Here is a 22,369-nt window from a genome sequence, read left to right on the forward strand (position 1 = left end):
TTAGGTCCAATGGCCTGATGTCCACCTCTGCATGGACAGGTTCATTTCCAAAATAGGGACCAATCCAACTACCCACAAATGTATAGCGGATACGAGTCAGCACGGCAACAGCCGCACTTTACAGCAGCCTAAACTCGCACATAACTGCTCGCAGCCCGGTAGGTCCGCAGGTATCTATCTCCGTGTCAGTCTCAGCCAGCTGCTGCCAGATAACAACAAGGATCAGACTAGGGCCCTCATTCCGAGTTGTTCGCTCGCTAGCCGCTTTTCGCAGCATTACACACGCTAAGCCGCCGCCCTCTGGGAGTGTATCTTAGCTTAGCAGAATTGCGAACGAAGTATTCGCAATATTGCGAAAAGATTTTTCTGTGCAGTTTCTGAGTAGCTCGAGACTTACTCTTCCAGTGCGATCAGTTCAGTGCTTGTCGTTCCTGGTTTGACGTCACAAACACACCCAGCGTTCGCCCAGACACTCCCCCGTTTCTTCAGCCACTCCCGCGTTTTTCCCATAAACGGCAGCGTTTTTTCACACACTCCCATAAAACGGCCAGTTTCCGCCCAGAAACACCCACTTCCTGTCAATCACATTACGATCACCAGAACGAAGAAAAAAACCTCGTAATGCCGTGAGTAAAATACCAAACTTCATAGCAAATTTACTTGGCGCAGTCGCAGTGCGAACATTGCGCATGCGCAATTAGCGGAAAATCACAGCGATGCGAAGAAAACTACCGAGCGAACAACTCGGAATGAGGGCCTATGATTAGAGGAGCAATAACTCCAACATCATCTTCTCTCCTACAGACTGGGGCTGGAAGACAGCCATGCTGATCCTGAGCCCGCTCACCTTTATCCTGGGGGCCATCATACTGATGCTGAATGTCCGCGTCAACAAGTAAGTCCACAACAATCCTTTCTGGGTTATTGATTCAGAGTTAATGTTTTTAGCACATTAGAGAATGTTTAGGGCATTTCCAGAGATTAGGCTGCAGCCTACATGCGTTCTGGCTGCACCATATGCGCCAGTTTGAGGTTACGTACACGTCACAGACACTCACCACCCATATGCGTCTTATGAACAATTTTTATGTGTGATAAAATAGGATTTTAATACCTACCGGTAAATCCTTTTCTCTTAGTCCGTAGAGGATGCTGGGGATGCTTCAAGAACCATGGGGTATAGACGGGATCCGCAGGAGACATAGGCACACTTTAAGACTTTGATTGGGTGTGAACTGGCTCCTCCCTCTATGCCCCTCCTCCAGACTCCAGTTTAAGTAACTGTGCCCAGAGAGACGGACATTTCGAGGAAATCATTTTTTGTTAAACCACGGTGAGCATCTTACCAGCTCACACCTCAGTATGCAGCAGAACGTGGCATTCAATAGAACACCAGCCGACGGCATGAAGAATATGCAGCAATACGCTGACGTAAGGCGTAACACAACCTGTGTGTGTAAACACAACCAATAACAGCACAACGCATGCCATGGCATGAATATCATCAGCAACAGGCTGACTTACACACAACACACCATGTGTGTAAACATACCCAATGACTGCAGATACAGTACGCACTGGGACGGGCGCCCAGCATCCTCTACGGACTAAGAGAAAAGGATTTACTGGTAGGTATTAAAATCCTATTTTCTCATGCGTCCTAGAGGATGCTGGGGATGCTTCAAGAACCATGGGGTTTATACCAAAGCTCTAGAACGGGTGGGAGAGTGCGGACGACTCTGCAGCACCGAATGACCAAACAAGAGGTCCTCATCAGCCAGGGTATCAAACTTGTAAAACTACGTAAAGGCGTTTGATCCCGGCCAAGTAGTAGCTCGGCCAAGCTGTAATGCCGAGACCCCTCGGCCAGCCGCCCAGGATGAGCCCACCTTTCTAGTAGAATGGGTCTTTCCCGATTTCGGCAACAGCAATCCTGCCGTAGAATGAGCCTGCTGAATCGTAGCACAGATCCAGCGCGCAATAGTCTGCTTGGAAGCAGGAGCCCCAACCATGTTGGGATCCCATAGGACAAACAGAGCCTCTGTTTTCCCAATATGAGCCATTCTGGCGACATAGATTTTTAAAGCTCTGACCACATCGAGAGACTTCGATTCCGCCACGGTGTCAGTAGACACTGGCACCACAATTGGCTGGTTTACGTGAAACCACTTTTGGCAGAAATTGCTGACGAGTTCTCAACTCCGCACTATCAGCATGGAAGAGTAAATAGGGGCTTTTGTGAGACAAAGCCGCCAATTCAGATACCCGCCTTACGGATGCTAAGGCCAACATCATGACTATTTTCCAAGTAAGAAAATTTTAATGCAACCTTACGTAAAGGTTCAAACCAATGAGATTGCAGGAACTGCAACACCACATTAAGATCCCATGGAGCCACAGGGAGCACAAAGGGAGGTTGGATGTGCAACACGCCTTTCAAGAAGGTCTGTATTTCTGGAAGGGAGGCCAATTCCCTCTGAAAGAGAATTGATAAGGCCAAAATTTGTACTTTAATGGAGCCTAATTTTAGGCCCGCATCCACACCTGCTTGCAAAATATGGAGCAACCGCCCCCGCGGAAAATCCGCCGTAGGAGCTTTCTTGGATTCACACCAAGACACATAGTTTCTCCAAATACGGTGGTAATACTTTGCCATTACTTCTTTTCTAGCCTGAAGAAGTGTGGGAATGACTTCACTGGGAATACCCTTCCGGGCTAGGATTTGGCGTTCAACCGCCCTGTTATCAAACGCAGCCGCGGTAAGTCTTGATACACGCACGGCCCCTGTTGTGACAGGACCTCTCGAAGAGGAAGAGGCCAGGGATCTTCTATGAGCAACTCCTGAAAATCTGGATACCAGGCCCGTTTTGGCCAGTCTGGAACAATGAGTATCGCCTGAACCCTTGTTCCTCTTATGATCTTTATCACCTTGGAATGAGTGGAAGTGGAGGGAACACCTAGACCGACTGAAACACCCACGGTGTCACCAGGGCGACCACCTCTATTACCTGAGGGTCCCTCGACCTGGAACAATATCTGTGAAGTTTTGTGTTGAGGCTAAACGTCAACATGTCTATTTGAGGAATTCCCCAACGACTTGACACTTCTGTAAGGACCTCTTGATGAAGACCCCACACTCCCGAATGGAGATCGTGTCTGCTGAGGAAATCTGTTTCACAGTAGTCTACACCCAAAATGAAGATCGCTGACAGAGCGTTTACATGCCTTTCCGCCCAGCGGAAAACTTTTGTGGCTTCTGCCATTTCCGCTCTGCTCTCCAATCCGCCCTGGCGGTTTACCTACGCCACCGCTGTATGTTGTCCGACTGAATTAAGACGGGCAGACCACGAACAAGATGTTCCAGAATGTTTTTGTGCAGACCAGCTTCCTGGCTTGACCATTTTCCCTGGAAACTCGTTTCCCCCTGAATGACTGCTCCCCAGCCCTGGAGACTTGCATCCATGGACACCAGGATCCCATCCTGGATCCCGAACCTTCATCCCTCTAGGAGGTGAGAACTGAGCAGCCACACCAGGAGAGAAATTCTGGTCCTGGAAGATAAGATTATTTTCCGATGCATGTGCAGGTGAGACCCGGACCACATGTCCAATTGGTCCCGCTAAAAAACTCTCTGACATTTAACCTGCTCACTGAATGGCCTCGTAGGACGCAACTCTTTTTTTTATCAATGGAACGTATTGATGGATAGACACTGTTGTAGATCTGACCCGACTCTGGATCTGTAAAGCTCTTTCCATTGGAAGAAACTAACTCTCAACAATTCTGTATCTAACATCTTTTTTAACGCCGACAACCACGTCATTGGAATCAACCGTGATTCTGGTAAGTTTAGGAGCCAACCACTTTGGTGAAGCTCCGTCAGGAATAAAACAACGTTTTGCACCACTTGTTTCTTGCCTTCCCCGTACGCCGGAGAGCGTCCCAGTACAGAGTAATAATGACTCTTTTACTATTGAAGAAAACCAACATACCGCCATCACTCCAGTGAATTGGCACTGACAATCCTGAATAGCAAAACCAGGTAAGCCTAATGCAGAAGAACCGTATGTAGACCCTCTTTCCCCTTAACAGATTGGAGATCCCTGCCCATAGAGATTCCATCTTGTAGTTCAACTTCTTAAGTAGAAATTGTTTTGACCGACCCTTCCGGCCTCAGAAGCACGAAAAAGCTTGAACCCCAGCTTTTATCCTTTTTCCTTTTTTTTGTAACCCGGACAGCAGGACAATGACTTGATCCTGACCCAACTCTTGTATGGCGACGCATACTATCTCCCCGTCCAGAGGAGAAATGGAAAGGTTTATTTGAAAAATCAGTGAGGGGAATCGTCTGGAAACTCCAGTATGTCCCCCTTGGGACTCTATTCATTAAACTCACTGATCCATGTCCGTTCCAGGACTGACTGAAGAGTATTAGACGTGGTCCCACCGGTGTGGGCTCCCGCAAGATAGACCCAGCGACATGTGGTGGATGTGGTAGAAACAGAGGATGATTCCTGTTTCTGCAAACTTGAAAAGGTCGCTGACCTCTTACCTTTTCACCTTCCTCTACCTGCAAAGAAAGGGAAAATCGTATCCATTCGGTTGCAATGACTGCATCCTAGAAAAATGCGTCACCAACCGTTGTGAGGGAACATAGGTCAAGAAGGTAGACTTACCAGTGGTATCTGCCGAGATCAACTTAACAAAGCCATCCCCAAACTAGGTTTCACCTTCATAGGGAAGATACTCCAGTTCTTCTCGGAGTCAGTCTCAGCATTTCCTTGGTGAATCCACAACGCCCTCCTATTCGAGACCGCCATGGAAGTGGCCCGCGAACCCAAGAATCCTATATCCCTTGTAGTCGCACGGCAGTATGCTGCAATGATATAGACATGACTCAACTTAAGTTGCATAGAACTACTCCCCCCTGCGCACGTAATGCCAGCATAATCAACGTACATGCGGACACATAATTAGAGTATCACATATCTTCCTGCATACGATCCTTTGTGACAGGGCCCCGTGTAGACCAGGGGGTGACTTTCACCTTCTATCCATTGAGAAGGACAAACCTTACCTCAGCATTCATTATAAATATCTTCATATACATACATACATACATACATACATACATACATACATGTATACCTTCCAATACACCTATATACACATATATCTATATAAAAATTAGTGATGAGCGGGTTCGGTTCCTCGGAATCCGAACCCCCCCCGAACTTCACCCATTTTACATGGTTCCGAGGCAGACTCGGATCCTCCCGCCTTGCTCGGTTAACCCGAGCGCGCCCGAACGTCATCATCCCGCTGTCGTATTCTCGCGAGATTCGTATTCTATATAAGGAGCCTCGCATCGTCGCCATTTTTCACTCGTGCATTGGAGATGATAGTGAGAGGACGTGGCTGGCGTTCTCTCAGTTTCTGTGTTCAGTGTGCTGCAAATATCTGTGCTCAGTGTGCTGCAAATATCTGTGCTCAGTGTGCTGCAAATATCTGTGCTCAGTGTGCTGCAAATATCTACGTTCTCTGCCTGAAAAACGCTCCATATCTTTGCCCAGTGTGCTGCAAATATCTGTGCTCAGTGTGCTTTATTGTGGGGACTGGGGACCAGCAGTATTATATAGTAGGAGGACAGTGCAGAGTTTTGCTGACCAGTGACCACCAGTATTATATGTTCTCTGCCTGAAAAACGCTCCATATCTGTGCTGCATTGTAGTATATAGTAGGAGGACAGTGCAGAATTTGGCTGACCAGTGACCACCAGTATTATATCAGTACGGTACAGTAGTCCACTGCTCTACCTACCTCTGTGTCGTCAAGTATACTATATCCATCCATACCTGTGGTGCATTTAAGTTTTGCGCAGTATATATATAGTAGGAGGACAGTGCATAATTTTGCTGACCACCAGTATATAATATATAGCAGTACGGTACAGTAGTCCACTGCTCTACCTACCTCTGTGTCGTCAAGTATACTATCCATCCATACCTGTGGTGCATTTAAGTTTTGCGCAGTATATATATAGTAGGAGGACAGTGCATAATTTAGCTGACCACCAGTATATAATATGTAGCAGTACCGTACAGTAGTCCACTGCTCTACCTACCTCTGTGTCGTCAAGTATACTATCCCATCCATACCTGGGGTGCATTTAAGTTTTGCGCAGTATATATAGTAGGAGGACAGTGCATAATTTTGCTGACCACCAGTATATAATATATAGCAGTACGGTACAGTAGGCCACTGCTCTACCTACCTCTGTGTCGTCAAGTATACTATCCATCCATACCTGTGGTGCATTTAAGTTTTGCGCAGTATACATAGTAGGAGGACAGTGCATAATTTTGCTGACCACCAGTATATAATATATAGCAGTACGGTACAGTAGGCCACTGCTCTACCTACCTCTGTGTCATCAAGTATACTATCCCATCCATACCTGTGGTGCATTTAAGTTTTGCGCAGTATATATATATAGTAGGAGGACAGTGCATAATTTTGCTGACCACCAGTATATAATATATAGCAGTACGGTACAGTAGGCCACTGCTCTACCTACCTCTGTGTCGTCAAGTATACTATCCATCCATACCTGTGGTGCATTTAAGTTTTGCGCAGTATATATAGTAGGAGGACAGTGCATAATTTTGCTGACCACCAGTATATAATATATAGCAGTACGGTACAGTAGTCCACTGCTCTACCTACCTCTGTGTCGTCAAGTATACTATCTGATAAAGCTAAATATTTATCTTATATAATACCCTTTATGAGGTCTAAGAACACTGTACGCTATCTACGTATTAAGTACCGTAAGGGTACGCACGTTGCGTGACAATCGCTTAGCCGTAGTCGAGACGCTCAAGCGTCACGTTCGCTCACGGCCAAGAGATCACTGGCAGGCACGCTATTGGCTGCTGACTAACGTAATGATTCGCTATAGCGTAGCGGACGCTCGGGACCACGAGGAGATCACCAGCGGCGCTGACGCTCACAATGTTAAACCTTTGTATCTAAACCATAAACAATGTATTGTGCTGTAAAACCTTAGTATATAGATAGGGTGTAGATGCAACCTAGTGTAACCTTATTAACTTAAAAGCTGTTTGAGCGTCACCGACGCTCTGAGAATACTAGACACTATAAGAAATACACAGATACCTGGGCTTAGGGTCCAACGCCTAATATATATATTTTGAATGATATACTTGCAAAAGAATTAATACAAATACAAATCATACACTACAATATAACATAGACTACCTAACCAGATAACTACACAGGAAATACAATACAATTACTATTTAAAGGAAAATAAGAGAGAAAGAGGAGAAGGGAGAGAGAGAGAGAAATTGGCCCACAATAACAAGAAGATCAATATAGTTGCGGAGAAACACTTACGCACAAGGGGAAACGATCGCATGCGCCTCGATATCCAGCTCCCGATTATCAGCAATGAGAACCGTTGAAGAGAGTGAACTGGATATGGTCGGCTTGCCTATTTATGCCCCACACACAATACAATTCAAGGGTCCCTACAATCTCATTGTTCATTGGACACAGGAATTCGGCTTCGCATTATAACAAAAGGTCATAGGTTGATTCATACAGGTGGGCTGTGACTGCTTCCAACTGTTCAGGTGGGTGGGACACTGAGTTTCCCGCCGCATGACTAAATAAGAACAAATAATAGTAAATGGACATAAACTTCTTATGTCCATAACTATTCGCACGAGCGATTAATCCGCTCCAAACCAACACCGGAATATTGCTATTTAAATACTCTTCCGATGGGTACCAAACACCACTGTATGACCCCTGTTAGACCCTTCGTACAATACAAAGAGGGATCTCTCTGTTCAGGAACATGCTATGTTATCTAAACTTTCAGAATCTATCAAAGGGACCATGATCTACAAAATACATTATATAGTGAAAATATGTAACGATTGAGTCGCACGCTACGATCACATAAACTCTACCGTAAATACGCATACCGTGCGCCTGCGGGTGCCCGCGACTGTGAGTATGCGCACGTACGGGAGAGCGCACGCATGTGCAGCACGGACCTGTGTGAGGTGCAAATATGGTAGTGTGCATAGAGATATTTTTCTGACTTTGACAGTCCACCCTTTGGCAGTCAATAATAACTGCCACCTTCTAAAACATTTCAAAAAGAGAAAAATATATGTCAGGGGTTAATACATTTACATGGTTGGGTAGGGGAGGAGAAGGTAGGAAAAGGGTATGACCTAGTGAGATAGCAGAAGCATGTGTGTATGAATCCGTGCTTGGGGGTCATGTATCATCGTGCCGTACGTGTTTTAAATCAAGCTTCGAGGTATTGCGAAGTATACATTTGAATTCCTTCTTATCCCGTGGTACGGGTCTGTGGATGGGCTGTCAAACTTTACCGAGCTCTTTTCGGCTTTGGTTGTAACAAAATGGGGGAGCACATTTAAGTTGATGATACATGAATGGGGGAGATAGGTGATTGCTGATATCTGTGCCTGTATTCCCTATCGACTATGTGTGTCATTACCTGAGGGTTGTAGAAATGAAGAAAAGACATAATTACGGTAAATGCGGTGGTATTCTATGTCAGGTAAATGTACATTCGTCGATTGAGGTCTTGTTTGGTGTCTGTTGAATGCAGTCTTCTTTGTGCTTTTGCCCATAAGGTGCGAGCAAAAGCTGTCAATGTCCATAGATTTACAAAAGTGTTGGGCTAGCGTAATTTTAAAATTTCTAGGGAAACTGGGGATCCATGGCATAGTTCATCAAAAATCTGTGTATCAGGTTGTCAAAACTTCTTCTTTAATCCCTCTGTTGTCTGTATATCGGCTCATCAAATTCCTCGTCCAAGTGGGTCTTTTTACCTTGGAGGAAACGGAAAAACAGGTGAAAGAAACGGACCGTAGAAATCGCATTTTCATCACATCATTGTTTCTACATTTGGGTCATAAATCAAGTCCATTGGAATTACAGTTTCCTCGCTCCTTAAACTCATTACCCTAGTACGACGATTGCACCTCATTAAAGCCTGACCGCATCTAAATATCAAACCAATCGTTATGATAACACCTAAGATACATAGGAGAAACTTCCCAACATCCATTATGACTCCTTGAGCCCAGTCTCCTAAACCAGAGAACCAATTTCGCGGGTTCAACCATGACACCCAACCAGTCAGCTCATTACCTACAGCAGCAAGAGTGAGATTGTGTCTCCTGCGAAATTCCCACTTCAGTTGGAGAATATCGTCCATCTTTTGGTCTATGACCTCGACCGGGTCCTCGGTGCTATTCGTAATATATGTGCAACATTTCACGCCGTATTGTGTTGCCAGTGTGACACAATATCCGCCTGTCACTGCTGTGAGGTAATTAAGAACCATTCTATGCTGTACCAGTTCTGTTTTATAAGCTTGAAGTTCCCTTCCAGTATACCTAAACGTGTCATCATACATTTCAGTGATATTATCTAACAAATTGGCGAGCGCAGATATGTATTTATAATTCAACACTCCTCTGGCGGTGCGAGTGATGTCTAACGCGATTAGAAACTGAATCCCGGTGGATTCATGGATCATGTCAGAGGCCGGATGCTCTGTTCTTTCTATCAGGTGTCGTTTAACTACGTGCTCGTAATGGGTGTGAGTATAAGGAGTTTGGGCAACACGGTGTATGTCTTTCATTTTGTCATGTGATACAGTCATTACTTCAGGCAGTACTTTTCCAATATAACACAATCCTTCAGAGTTTGGGGCAAGCCACTTATACGCCTTTCTCCCGCATATGAAATATGCATCATCGGGGAGAACATATGGGACGGAGTAGGACATAACCATATTACACACCTTCCATGTGAAATCTCCTGACCCTAATTCTTCCATCTGCTTAGTACACGTATCAGGTTGTACGATATGTGCACAGTACCCTGGTGATACCTCTCCAACTCTCGTAATCCTATTTCCTAGGGTATACCTATACCGGAAAGATTTTCCTCTACTGGCTATGTGGCGTATAAGCTCTGTATCTGTAGGCATTCTATCTGCTCTATGTGAAAAGGTCATGGTTTGATTACTCCATGACACTTCCCAATTTCCCGGCTTTCGGGGATTGGAGATGTTAAAACATAATAATAGGGACCTATCCACATGGTATTGGTGGAGCTTCAAACTAGGAGGGCTGGAGATATTAAACCTCCTGTCCACCGGTCTCCCACCACTTAACTCAAGTACCTCCCCTAACGTTAAAGGAAATGGTACTAGCCCTGATTTGCTATGACCTTGAGGTACTTGAGAGCATACCCAACAATCTGTTTTATTTAACACACTACCCACTAAGGAGTGATAGTCACTCAATGGATGCCGGTCCATATGGATATTAAAACTGGATTGGCATTTCTTTATGCACCCATCCTCAATGACATTGTTACAGAGCCGACAGATACAGTTTTCTTCAGCTAACAATCCTTCACAATTCCTTCTATGGTCAATGCTATCGGATCGTTTTCTGATACTCGCCTTTGCTTGTTGATTATGTTGTTCTTGGAAAACTACGCCTCAATCTCTGTCATCAGAACCCATTCCAGAACCTCTCTCGACCTCCATGGTACTCTCGCCGGAACAGACTGCTCTGGTCAACATCATGGTCAACAGGAAAATCCGGATCACAGTCTCTTGGGGCAAGTCCATCTTGTGGGAGGAAACGGAGAAGAATGAGAAGGGGGAAAAAAATAATTTGAGGGAGAGGGGATGGGAAGTTGGAGAAAAACAATAAAAGGGAACAGGGGATCGACAACTGCTTTTGGTCTTGTGATTTTCAATGCTCAGGTGCCGCCTTAATCCTCCTGGAACAGACACTCCAGTGATACAACCTCTACCGTCTGTTCCTTATCACGGGACCTCTCGGGATCAGCAACCTTTTTACAGTGGGATGAATGAACCCAAGTCTCTCTCTCAGCAACCTTCAATGCTGTAGTGCTAGTCAATAAGACCTGGTATGGTCCTTCCCATCTGTCAATAAGGCAACCTGAGCGTAGAAAATTCCGTATCATTACATAATCCCCAGGTTCAATGTCATGACAATTACTATCTGGTAAATCAGGAATCACTAACTTCAGATTATAATTTTGATTCCTCAACTGTTTACTCATGTTAATCAAGTATTTTACAGTCACTTCATTGTTACACTTCAAATCATCCTGAGGGTTAATCATAACATGCGGTTGTCGACCAAACAAGATTTCAAAGGGAGACAGATTAAGAGGGGACCTGGGAGTGGTTCTGATGCTGTACAGTACAATGGGTAAAGCTTCTGGCCATGTCAATCCTGTCTCTGCCATCACTTTACTCAGTTTATTTTTAATAGTGCTGTTCACTCTTTCCACTTTCGCACTCGCCTGTGGACGGTATGGAGTGTGCAGCTTGCTATCAATTCCCATCAATTTACACATTCCTTGAAAGACATCACCTGTAAAATGGGTACCCCTATCACTTTCGATAATTCTAGGGATACCATATCTACATACAAATTCCTGCACAATTTTCTTAGCAGTAAACATAGCGGTATTTGTGGCCGCCGGAAATGCTTCGACCCAATTTGAGAAAACATCTATACAAACAAGTACATATTTCAAATTTCGACAAGGGGGTAATTGAATAAAGTCAATCTGTATTACCTGGAAAGGGCCGCCGGCAGGTGGGATATGAGATGGTTCTGTAGGTATTGCCTTTCCGATGTTCTTTCTCAGACAGGTAAGGCATGACATTGCCCTTTTACTCGCATGAGAAGAAAATCCTGGGGCACACCAATATGCTCTTACCAACTTGCACATCCCTTCCTTGCCCAGATGAGTCAGCCCGTGAGCTGCCTCAGCTAAGCATGGAAGGTATGCTCTGGGGGCCACTGGTTTACCGTGTCCATCCGTCCAGAGTCCTGAGGACTCCTGGCCATATCCCTTTGCCTTCCAGACTGCCTTTTCCTGTGTGGAACACAAATTTTGCATCTCACACAACTTCTGTGTGTTGATGGTATTAAATACCATCAGTTGTGTGGTGTCTGTCTGTCTGGGGGTAGCAGCTGCTAATTTAGCAGCTTCGTCTGCTCGGCTGTTACCAAGTGATACTGGGTCTTGGCTATATGTGTGTGCTTTACATTTGATAACAGCCACTCTGTCGGGTTCCTGTATCGCTGTTAGAAGCCTTTTTATGTGAGCTGCATGCGCTACCGGTGTACCAGCTGCCGTCATGAAATTTCTGAGGCGCCATAGGGCTCCGAAATCATGGACTACCCCGAATGCGTATCTAGAGTCGGTGTAGATATTGGCTGATTTGCCCTTAGCCAATTCACATGCTCTGGTTAGGGCGACCAGTTCAGCAACCTGGGCTGAGTGAGGTGGGCCTAGCGGTTCCGCTTCTATGGTGCCTTGGTCATCTACGACTGCGTATCCAGTACACAAGTCTCCCGAGTCTGACTGTCTATGACAACTACCGTCCGTGTAGAACGTAAGTTCTACATCTTCCAGTGGGTTGTCACTGATGTCAGGCCTTGCGGTAAAATTTTGGGTCAAATATTCCATACAATCATGAGTGTCTTCCTTTGTGTTAAATTCTCCTTCCCCACCACTCTCATCCTCCACCCTTTGTGCCTGTCCAGGCACACCTGGGAGATATGTTGCAGGATTTAATGCACTGCATCTCCTTATGGTGATGTTTACGGGGGCCATTAGTGCCAATTCCCATCTTGTAAACCGCGCTGATGAGACGTGTGTGGTTTGGGCAGAATTCAACAAGGCTAACACTGCATGTGGTGTATGAATTGTGAGGTTGTGACCTAGCACGACGTCTTCGCTTTTTGTTACTAGCAATGCTATCGCAGCAACGCTTCGCAAGCATGTGGGGAGGGATCGCGCTACCGTATCTAGCTGAGCGCTGTAATATGCTACCGGCCTGCTGGCATCACCGTGCTTTTGGGTTAGTACGCCTGCCGCGCAACCAGCACTTTCTGTTCCGTATAGTTCAAAGGGTTTCCCATAGTCAGGCATACCTAATGCTGGTGCCTGCGTTAGGCACTGTTTAAGTCTCTCAAATGCTGTCTCAGACTCGTCTGTATGCGAAATCCGATCAGGTTTGTTTGAGGAGACCATCTCCTGCAAGGGTAACGCTAGGATGGAAAACCCTGGGATCCAGTTACGGCAATACCCACACATTCCTAAAAATGTTCTGATCTGTTGCTGGGTTTGTGGCAGAGTCATGTCTCTAATTGCTTGAATTCTATCAGCGGTCAGGTGTCTCAGTCCTTGTGTTAAACAGTGTCCCAAATATTTTACCTTAGTTTGGCATAATTGCAACTTGTCTTTGGAAACCTTGTGTCCTGTGTCTGAAAGATGAAACAGGAGCTGTTTCGTATCCTTCAGGGATGCTTCCAATGAATCAGAACACAGTAGTAGATCATCCACGTACTGTATTAATACTGATCCACTCACTGGTTGGAAGGACTGTAAACAATCATGCAAAGCCTGAGAAAATATACTTGGGCTATCTATGAATCCTTGTGGTAATCGAGTCCATGTGTATTGGACTCCTCTGTATGTAAATGCAAACAAATATTGACTGTCAGGGTGCAGAGGTACCGAAAAGAAAGCGGAGCAGAGGTCAATAACAGTGAAAAATTTCGCAGTGGGAGGGATTTGCATTAGGATGACAGCTGGATTTGGCACTACGGGGAACTGACTCTCAACTATTTTGTTAATCCCCCTTAGATCCTGCACTAGCCGGTAACCCCTCCCCCCACTCTTTTTAACAGGGAAGATGGGACTATTGGCAGTGCTGGACGTTCTTACCAGAATGCCCTGTTGTAGCAAGCGCTCTATTACGGGATACACTCCTAACTCCACCTCTGGCTTCAGAGGGTACTGTGGGATTTTTGGAGCTATCCTACCATCTTTTACTTGTACAACTACCGGAGCTACGTTTGCCATTAATCCAGTGTCCTGTCCATCTTTAGTCCAAAGTGACTCTGGTATCTGAGATGTCATTTCTTCTACTTGGGAGGGAGTCCTATTTGTCATAATGGTATGTGACATTAATTTTGACGGGGAGTCTAACATGTCTCGCACTTCCTGAGCGTGATTCTCAGGTATGTCCAAGAATACACCTTCAGGAGTACAATAAATGACGCACCCCATTTTACACAGTAAGTCTCTTCCCAGGAGATTAGTCGGTGCCGATGCAGCCAGCAAAAAGGAATGCTTGGTATGTAAAGGCCCTACTGTAATCTCGGCTGGTTTGCTAACAGGGTAGTGCTGGACTACTCCCGTTACCCCTATGGCTGGAATTGTCTTACCAGTGGTTCTCATGCCCACTGTCGAATTTATCACTGATTTGGCCGCCCCTGTGTCTACAAGAAAGTTTAATGATTTACCAGCTACATTGATTGCAATTTCTGGTTCACTTCCAAGACTTGCAATCAATTTTACTGGCTGCAGATTACAGGTATGGCCACACCCCTATTGGGTATGGTGACCTCCCTGAATCCCGCTGGCAGCAACTACTTGTGATGGAGTTAATTGGGAGCTACCAGAGGCTTGCCAGTCTCTGTTCGGGGGGTATCTTTTTGTTTCCCCTGTATGTGGCTCATAACTCCGTTTCTGCGGACCTTGCTCCCAATGTCGTGTGTCGTGTCGTTGTCTAGGGGGTTGGTATGAGTTTCGTGAATTCTTCATTCTACAATCTCGTGCCATGTGTCCCTGTTTATGACAAGAATAACAAGTAACCACATTTGACTTACCCACAGGGTTTGGTGATATAAACAAAGGCTGCCTTGTGGTCAAGGCCTGTATACTTACTGCCATTAACTTATCACCTTGTTGTTCCCTGTGTCTGGTGATGTTCCTATCATGATCAATAGCAGCCTCTCTCAAAGTAGCCACAGACAGACCTCGCCAACATGGTTGTGTGGTCTGTACCCTAGTCTTCAATGACTCTTTTAAACCATCCATCAGTACCGATACTGCTACTTCTCGATGGTTTATGTTTGTTTTAATGTCCTCTATGCCTGTGTATTTTGCCATTTCTGATAATGCTCTGTGAAAATACTCTGCAGCTGTTTCTGACTCCTTCTGTTTAATGGAGAATATTTTGTTCCATTTAACTACGGCTGGGAAATACTCTTTTAACTGTAAGCTTATTCTTTTTACATTGTCTTTGTTGTACACATCTGTAAGAGGTACATCCTGATCTAATCCACAGTCAGCTAAAAATTGAGCTGCGTCGACATTGGAGGGTAAACATGCTCTCAGCAATATCTGCCAGTCTTTATTGTTGGGCTCTAACGTGTTACCTAGGTCTCTGATGTATTTTTGGCTGGCAACTAGGTCTTTTCTAGGGTCAGGGAATTCCGACACTATGGTCCTTAATTCCATTCGGGAAAATGGGCTGTACATGGCAATGTTCCTAACAGGAGTGACTCCTGAAGTGTCTGTTTTCCCATTTGGAACTACTATTACCTTAACAGGATTAACTCTAACAACCTCATCCTGTGTAGATTCTACAGGCTGTGGTGAAATAGTTTCAGCATAGTGTATGGTGCCGTACTTACCCGTTGATACGACCTCACCTATCCCTCCGCTAGGGGCTTTCGTTACTAATCTCGGGGGTTGAGCTGTGCCTACAGTGGTCTCTGCTATGGTGGCTGCTAGAGAGAGCGCTGAAATTGTTGCCGATTCGTCCTCTTGATCACACTCCTGAGGAAAGTTCAAAACAGGGTACAACTTGCACGGGTTAATACTTGCATTGGTTAATTGGTTAACATTATCTTTAACATTTACACAGTTGCTAAGTGTTTGTTTGTTACACCTTAATGCGTCATTCTCCGCAACCAATTTTTCTCCCGATATATATGGTGGCGGTGGGGCCGTGGCTATCAGTTTTCTGATCGAGCCAGATCCCGCCGCCTGAGCCAATCCTCTCTGTATGTCACCCTCCTGTTGCCACAACTGTAAATAATCATAATGCTTGATTCGTCTCTTGGCTGATTTAATGAGACATATCCTTCTCCTTAAATTCGTTAACACTTCTGTGCTGAAGCTACCTACTCTTGGGAATTTCTCCCCGTCATGTACCGTCATTCTCTCCCATTCATCACATAAAGCTTCTGTGTGACTTCCGTATTTCTCACACATTACGTATCTTGCCGACCCGACTGGTCGGTTCACTGAATCAACCCGAACCGAGGTTGATCGCCCCCTACCTGAACAAGTGGCCCCCATAGTTCGAAGGTGTTGCTTTATTCAACCAACCCTTACGCAAACCAAAATGTTCAAAATAGGCTGACGGTGGCGGTTTACCGAGTACCCCACTCACTCGCCCACGCCGACCAATACGACCTGATCACACCGATATGGTGCTGGCGTACTCGACCTAGGGCCCCTGCGACCTGAACCTCTATTTACTGGAACCTGTGAGGGTGATCCGAAGAACACTTACTCTTTCCAGTAACTATTGGTTGTTGGATAGTTCCTGAGTGAGCAGCGAACCTCCCTTAAAATAAAAAAAATTACACAAATCACGTTAGAATGTACAAATAGCGTTTATGACCTTCGTACACAAATAGTACCGGTCAGGTTTACTAATGCACACAATTACGTGCGGTACAATCGTTCAGCACATAAGCAACTAATCTTATGTACGGAGCGACCAGTGGAATCGAAAATTGCGGCTGCGAATTCCTTCAGCCAGAGCTTGTATGGCCTATATGGGTGTTGCACCAACCCTTTCTTGGTGTTGTGCCTGTGGACTGTATAGCGGACTTCCTTGTCTGCTGTACCTGAACCTGCTGGTCTGCTATGACCTCCTGGTCTGTTACAGTATGACCTCCTGGTCTGCTACACTCTAATGCTCAAATTGTATGTTTTAACCAGGGATGCCTCCCTAGCCACCATGTACGTCACTTACACGCATGTACCTCACGAGAACTCGACTTTTCTTGTGGTTCAACCTCAAAAATTGTAAAAACAAACACTCACTCACCACATATACACTTTTGTTTCTATTTCTATTTCTGCGCAGAAATTTCTCTTTAGACCAGATGTGTTACAAATTAGGAGAAGGATCTATTAATTTAAATTTCGAATTTTAAAATAGATTTGCGCGATTTATCGCCTTGCGTTATTTACCGCGTTGCGCTATTTATCGCGTTGGAAAAAAAAAATTAATGCTTGTGATTTGAGTTACGTGGGCGTACCCGTATGCTCCGTTGCGTAATATACGCTGCGTGCGTCGGCCCTTGGATTGCGTACACAAATCTCAGTCCTTTGTTAGAGACACGTGTACGCAAAGCAAAGATCCACCGTAACACAATTTATACGTTTATCAATGTAGATGATCCTTTATCATCTACCACGCACCACACTGACTTCGCCTTGTCTCTCAGGCACAGCTGTGTGTTTGTCTATACTTTAACTATATTACCTTTACTCTTAAACTATTAAAATAGCGGCAAATCTCTCTCAGCACGTTTATCAACTATAAAACTGGCAAACAGGAGAGTGATATATGAAAATACACAAATGAAAAAGAAATGCAGATATATATGTGCGTGCGTGTGTACGCAAGACAGAAAAATAAACAGTTTTAAATGAGACTATCGTTTTGTTCTTACCTCCGGTCCCGGATTCCTTCAGCACCCTTTACTAAGAGAAGCAGACGCTTATCCAAACAGCACTACGAGGAATATGATCTCCCGCCCTTTGCTGCTGGATAATGTCTGCTGAAATTACCTAGTGCAGATATGTGAAGGACAGGACGAGCCCCCAATTGATAAAGCTAAATATTTATCTTATATAATACCCTTTATGAGGTCTAAGAACACTGTACGCTATCTACGTATTAAGTACCGTAAGGGTACGCACGTTGCGTGACAATCGCTTAGCCGTAGTCGAGACGCTCAAGCGTCACGTTCGCTCACGGCCAAGAGATCACTGGCAGGCACGCTATTGGCTGCTGACTAACGTAATGATTCGCTATAGCGTAGCGGACGCTCCGGACCACGAGGAGATCACCAGCGGCGCTGACGCTCACAATGTTAAACCTTTGTATCTAAACCATAAACAATGTATTGTGCTGTAAAACCTTAGTATATAGATAGGGTGTAGATGCAACCTAGTGTAACCTTATTAACTTAAAAGCTGTTTGAGCGTCACCGACGCTCTGAGAATACTAGACACTATAAGAAATACACAGATACCTGGGCTTAGGGTCCAACGCCTAATATATATATTTTGAATGATATACTTGCAAAAGAATTAATACAAATACAAATCATACACTACAATATAACATAGACTACCTAACCAGATAACTACACAGGAAATACAATACAATTACTATTTAAAGGAAAATAAGAGAGAAAGAGGAGAAGGGAGAGAGAGAGAGAAATTGGCCCACAATAAGAAGAAGATCAATATAGTTGCGGAGAAACACTTACGCACAAGGGGAAACGATCGCATGCGCCTCGATATCCAGCTCCCGATTATCAGCAATGAGAACCGTTGAAGAGAGTGAACTGGATATGGTCGGCTTGCCTATTTATGCCCCACACACAATACAATTCAAGGGTCCCTACAATCTCATTGTTCATTGGACACAGGAATTCGGCTTCGCATTATAACAAAAGGTCATAGGTTGATTCATACAGGTGGGCTGTGACTGCTTCCAACTGTTCAGGTGGGTGGGACACTGAGTTTCCCGCCGCATGACTAAATAAGAACAAATAATAGTAAATGGACATAAACTTCTTATGTCCATAACTATTCGCACGAGCGATTAATCCGCTCCAAACCAACACCGGAATATTGCTATTTAAATACTCTTCCGATGGGTACCAAACACCACTGTATGACCCCTGTTAGACCCTTCGTACAATACAAAGAGGGATCTCTCTGTTCAGGAACATGCTATGTTAACTAAACTTTCAGAATCTATCAAAGGGACCATGATCTACAAAATACATTATATAGTGAAAATATGTAACGATTGAGTCGCACGCTACGATCACATAAACTCTACCGTAAATACGCATACCGTGCGCCTGCGGGTGCCCGCGACTGTGAGTATGCGCACGTACGGGAGAGCGCACGCATGCGCAGCACGGACCTGTGTGAGGTGCAAATATGGTAGTGTGCATAGAGATATTTTTCTGACTTTGACATATCCCATCCATACCTGTGGTGCATTTAAGTTGTGCGCAGTATATATAGTAGTAGGCCATTGTTAGATATATTACTGGCATATAATTGCACACATTAAAAAATGGAGAACAAAAATGTGGAGGGTAAAATAGGGAAAGATCAAGATCCACTTCCACCTCGTGCTGAAGCTGCTGCCACTAGTCATGGCCGAGACGATGAAATGCCATCAACGTCGTCTGCCAAGGCCGATGCCCAATGTCATAGTAGAGAGCATGTAAAATCCAAAAAAATAAAGCTCAGTAAAATGACCCAAAAATCTAAATCAAAATCGTCTGAGGAAAAGCATAAACTTGCCAATGTGCCATTTACGACACGGAGTGGCAAGGAACGGCTGAGGGCCTGGCCTATGTTCATGGCTAGTGGTTCAGCTTCACATGAGGATGGAAGCACTCATCCTCCTGCTAGAAAACTTAAAAGAGTTAAAATGGCAAAAGCACAGCAAAGAACTGTGCGTTCTTCTAAATCACAAATCCCCAAGGAGAGTCCAATTGTGTCGGTTGCGATGCCTGACCTTCCCAACACTGGACGGGAAGAGGTGGCGCCTTCCACCATTTGCACGCCCCCTGCAAGTGCTGGAAGGAGCACCCGCAGTCCAGTTCCTGATAGTCAAATTGAAGATGTCACTGTTGAAGTACACCAGGATGAGGATATGGGTGTAGCTGGCGCTGGGTAGGAAATTGACAAGGAGGATTCTGATGGTGAGGTGGTTTGTTTAAGTCAGGCACCCGGGGAGACACCTGTTGTCCGTGGGACGAATATGGCCATTGACATGCCTGGTCAAATTACAAAAAAAATCACCTCTTCGGTGTGGAATTATTTCAACAGAAATGCGGACAACTGGTGTCAAGCCGTGTGTTGCCTTTGTCAAGCTGTAATAAGTAGGGGTAAGGATGTTAACCACCTAGGAACATCCTCCCTTATACGTCACCTGGAGCGCATTCATCAGAAGTCATTGACAAGTTCAAAAACATTGGGTGACAGCGGAAGCAGTCCACTGACAACTAAATCCTATCCTCTTGTAACCAAGCTCCTGCAAACCACACCACCAACTCCCCCAGTGTCAATTTCCTCCTTACACTGGAAAGCCAATAGTCCTGCAGGCCATGTCACTGTCAAGTCTGACGAGTTCTCTCCTGCCTGGGATTTCTCCGATGCATCCTTGAGTGTAACGCCTACTGCTGCTGGCGCTGCTGTTGTTGCTGCTGAGAGTCGATCGTCATCCCAGAGGGGAAGTCGGAAGACCACTTGTACTACTTCCAGTAAGCAATTGACTGTCCAACAGTCCTTTGCGAAGAAGATGAAATATCACAGCAGTCATCCTGCTGCAAAGCGGATAACTCAGGCCTTGGCAGCCTGGGTGGTGAAAAACGTGTTTCCGGTATCCACCGTTAATTCACAGGGAACTAGAGAATTGCTTGAGGTACTGTGTCCCCGGTACCAAATACCATCTAGGTTCCATTTCTCTAGGCAGGCGATACCGAAAATGTACACAGACGTCAGAAAAAGAGTCACCAGTGTCCTAAAAAAATGCAGTTGTACCCAATGTCCATTTAACCACGGACATGTGGACAAGTGGAGCAGGGCAGACTCAGGACTATATGACTGTGACAGCCCACTGGGTAGATGTATTGCCTCCCGCAGCAAGAACAGCAGCGGCGGCACCAGCAGCAGCATCTCGCAAACGCCAACTCGTTCCTAGGCAGGCTACGCTTTGTATCACCGCTTTCCATAAGAGGCACACAGCTGACAACCTCTTACGGAAACTGAGGAACATCATCGTAGAATGGCTTACCCCAATTGGACTCTCCTGGGGATTTGTGACATCGGACAACACCACAAATATTGTGCGTGCATTACATGTGGGCAAATTCCAGCACGTCCCATGTTTTGCACATACATTGAATTTGGTGGTGCAGAATTATTTAAAAAACGACAGGGGCATGCAAGAGATGCTGTCGGTGGCCCGAAGAATTGCGGGCCACTTTCGGCATTCAGCCACCGCGTGCCGAAGACTGGAGCACCAGCAAACACTCCTGAACCTGCCCTGAAATCATCTGAAGCAAGAGGTGGTAACGAGGTGGAATTCAACCCTCTATATGCTTCAGAGGATGGAGGAGCAGCAAAAGGCCATTCAAGCCTATACAGCTACCTACGATATAGGCAAAGGAGGGGGAATGCACCTGACTCAAGCGCAGTGGAGAATGATTTCAACGTTGTGCAAGGTTCTGCAACCCTTTGAACTTGCCACACGTGAAGTCAGTTCAGACACTGCCAGCCTGAGTCAGGTCATTCCCCTCATCAGGCTTTTGCAGAAGAAGCTGGAGACATTGAAGGAGGAGCTTAAACAGAGCGATTCCGCTAGGCATGTGGGACTTGTGGATGGAGCCCTTAATTCGCTTAACCAGGATTCACGGGTGGTCAATCTGTTGAAATCAGAGCACTACATTTTGGCCACCGTGCTCGATCCTAGATTTAAAACCTACATTGTATCTCTCTTTCCGGCAGACACAAGTCTGCAGAGGTTCAAAGACCTGCTGGTGAGAAAATAGTCAAGTCAAGCGGAACGTGACCCGTCAACAGCTCCTCCTTCACATTCTCCCGCAACTGGGGCTGCGAGGAAAGGGCTAAGAATTCTGAGCCCACCCGCTGGCGGTGATGCAGGGCAGTCTGGAGCGAGTGCTGACATCTGGTGTGGACTGAAGGACCTGCCAACGATTACTGACATGTCGTCTACTGTCACTGCATATGATTCTGTCACCATTGAAAGAATGGTGGAGGATTATATGAGTGACCGCATCCAAGTAGGCACGTAAGACAGTCAGTTACCTATACTGGCAGGAAAAAGAGGCAATTTGGAGGCCCTTGCAGAAACTGGCTTTATTTTACCTAAGGTGCCCCCCCTCCAGTGTGTACTCCGAAAGAGTGTTTAGTGCAGCCGCTCACTTTGTCAGCAATCGGCGTAAGAGGTTACTACCAGAAAATGTGGAGAAGATGATGTTCATCAAAATGAATTATAATCAATTCCTCCGTGGAGACATTCACCAGCAATTGCCTCCAGAAAGTACACAGGGACCTGAGATGGTGGATTCCAGTGGGG

General features: G+C 45.5%; 1 protein-coding gene across 2 annotated transcripts in view; it reads left to right on the plus strand.

Moving 5' to 3' along the window:
* The window catches only part of LOC135054581 (uncharacterized), a 55,654-nt gene that overhangs the window by 14,716 nt on the left and 18,569 nt on the right, over positions 1-22,369 (plus strand). For both annotated transcript variants that reach the window (XM_063957749.1, XM_063957743.1), the window contains exon 5: positions 805-895. In XM_063957749.1, coding sequence (XP_063813819.1) covers positions 805-895 — 91 coding nt within the window. The remainder of the gene's footprint in view (positions 1-804; positions 896-22,369) is intronic.

The sequence above is a fragment of the Pseudophryne corroboree genome, chromosome 1, assembly GCF_028390025.1.
Source record: "Pseudophryne corroboree isolate aPseCor3 chromosome 1, aPseCor3.hap2, whole genome shotgun sequence".
NCBI classification, from domain to species: domain Eukaryota; kingdom Metazoa; phylum Chordata; class Amphibia; order Anura; family Myobatrachidae; genus Pseudophryne; species Pseudophryne corroboree.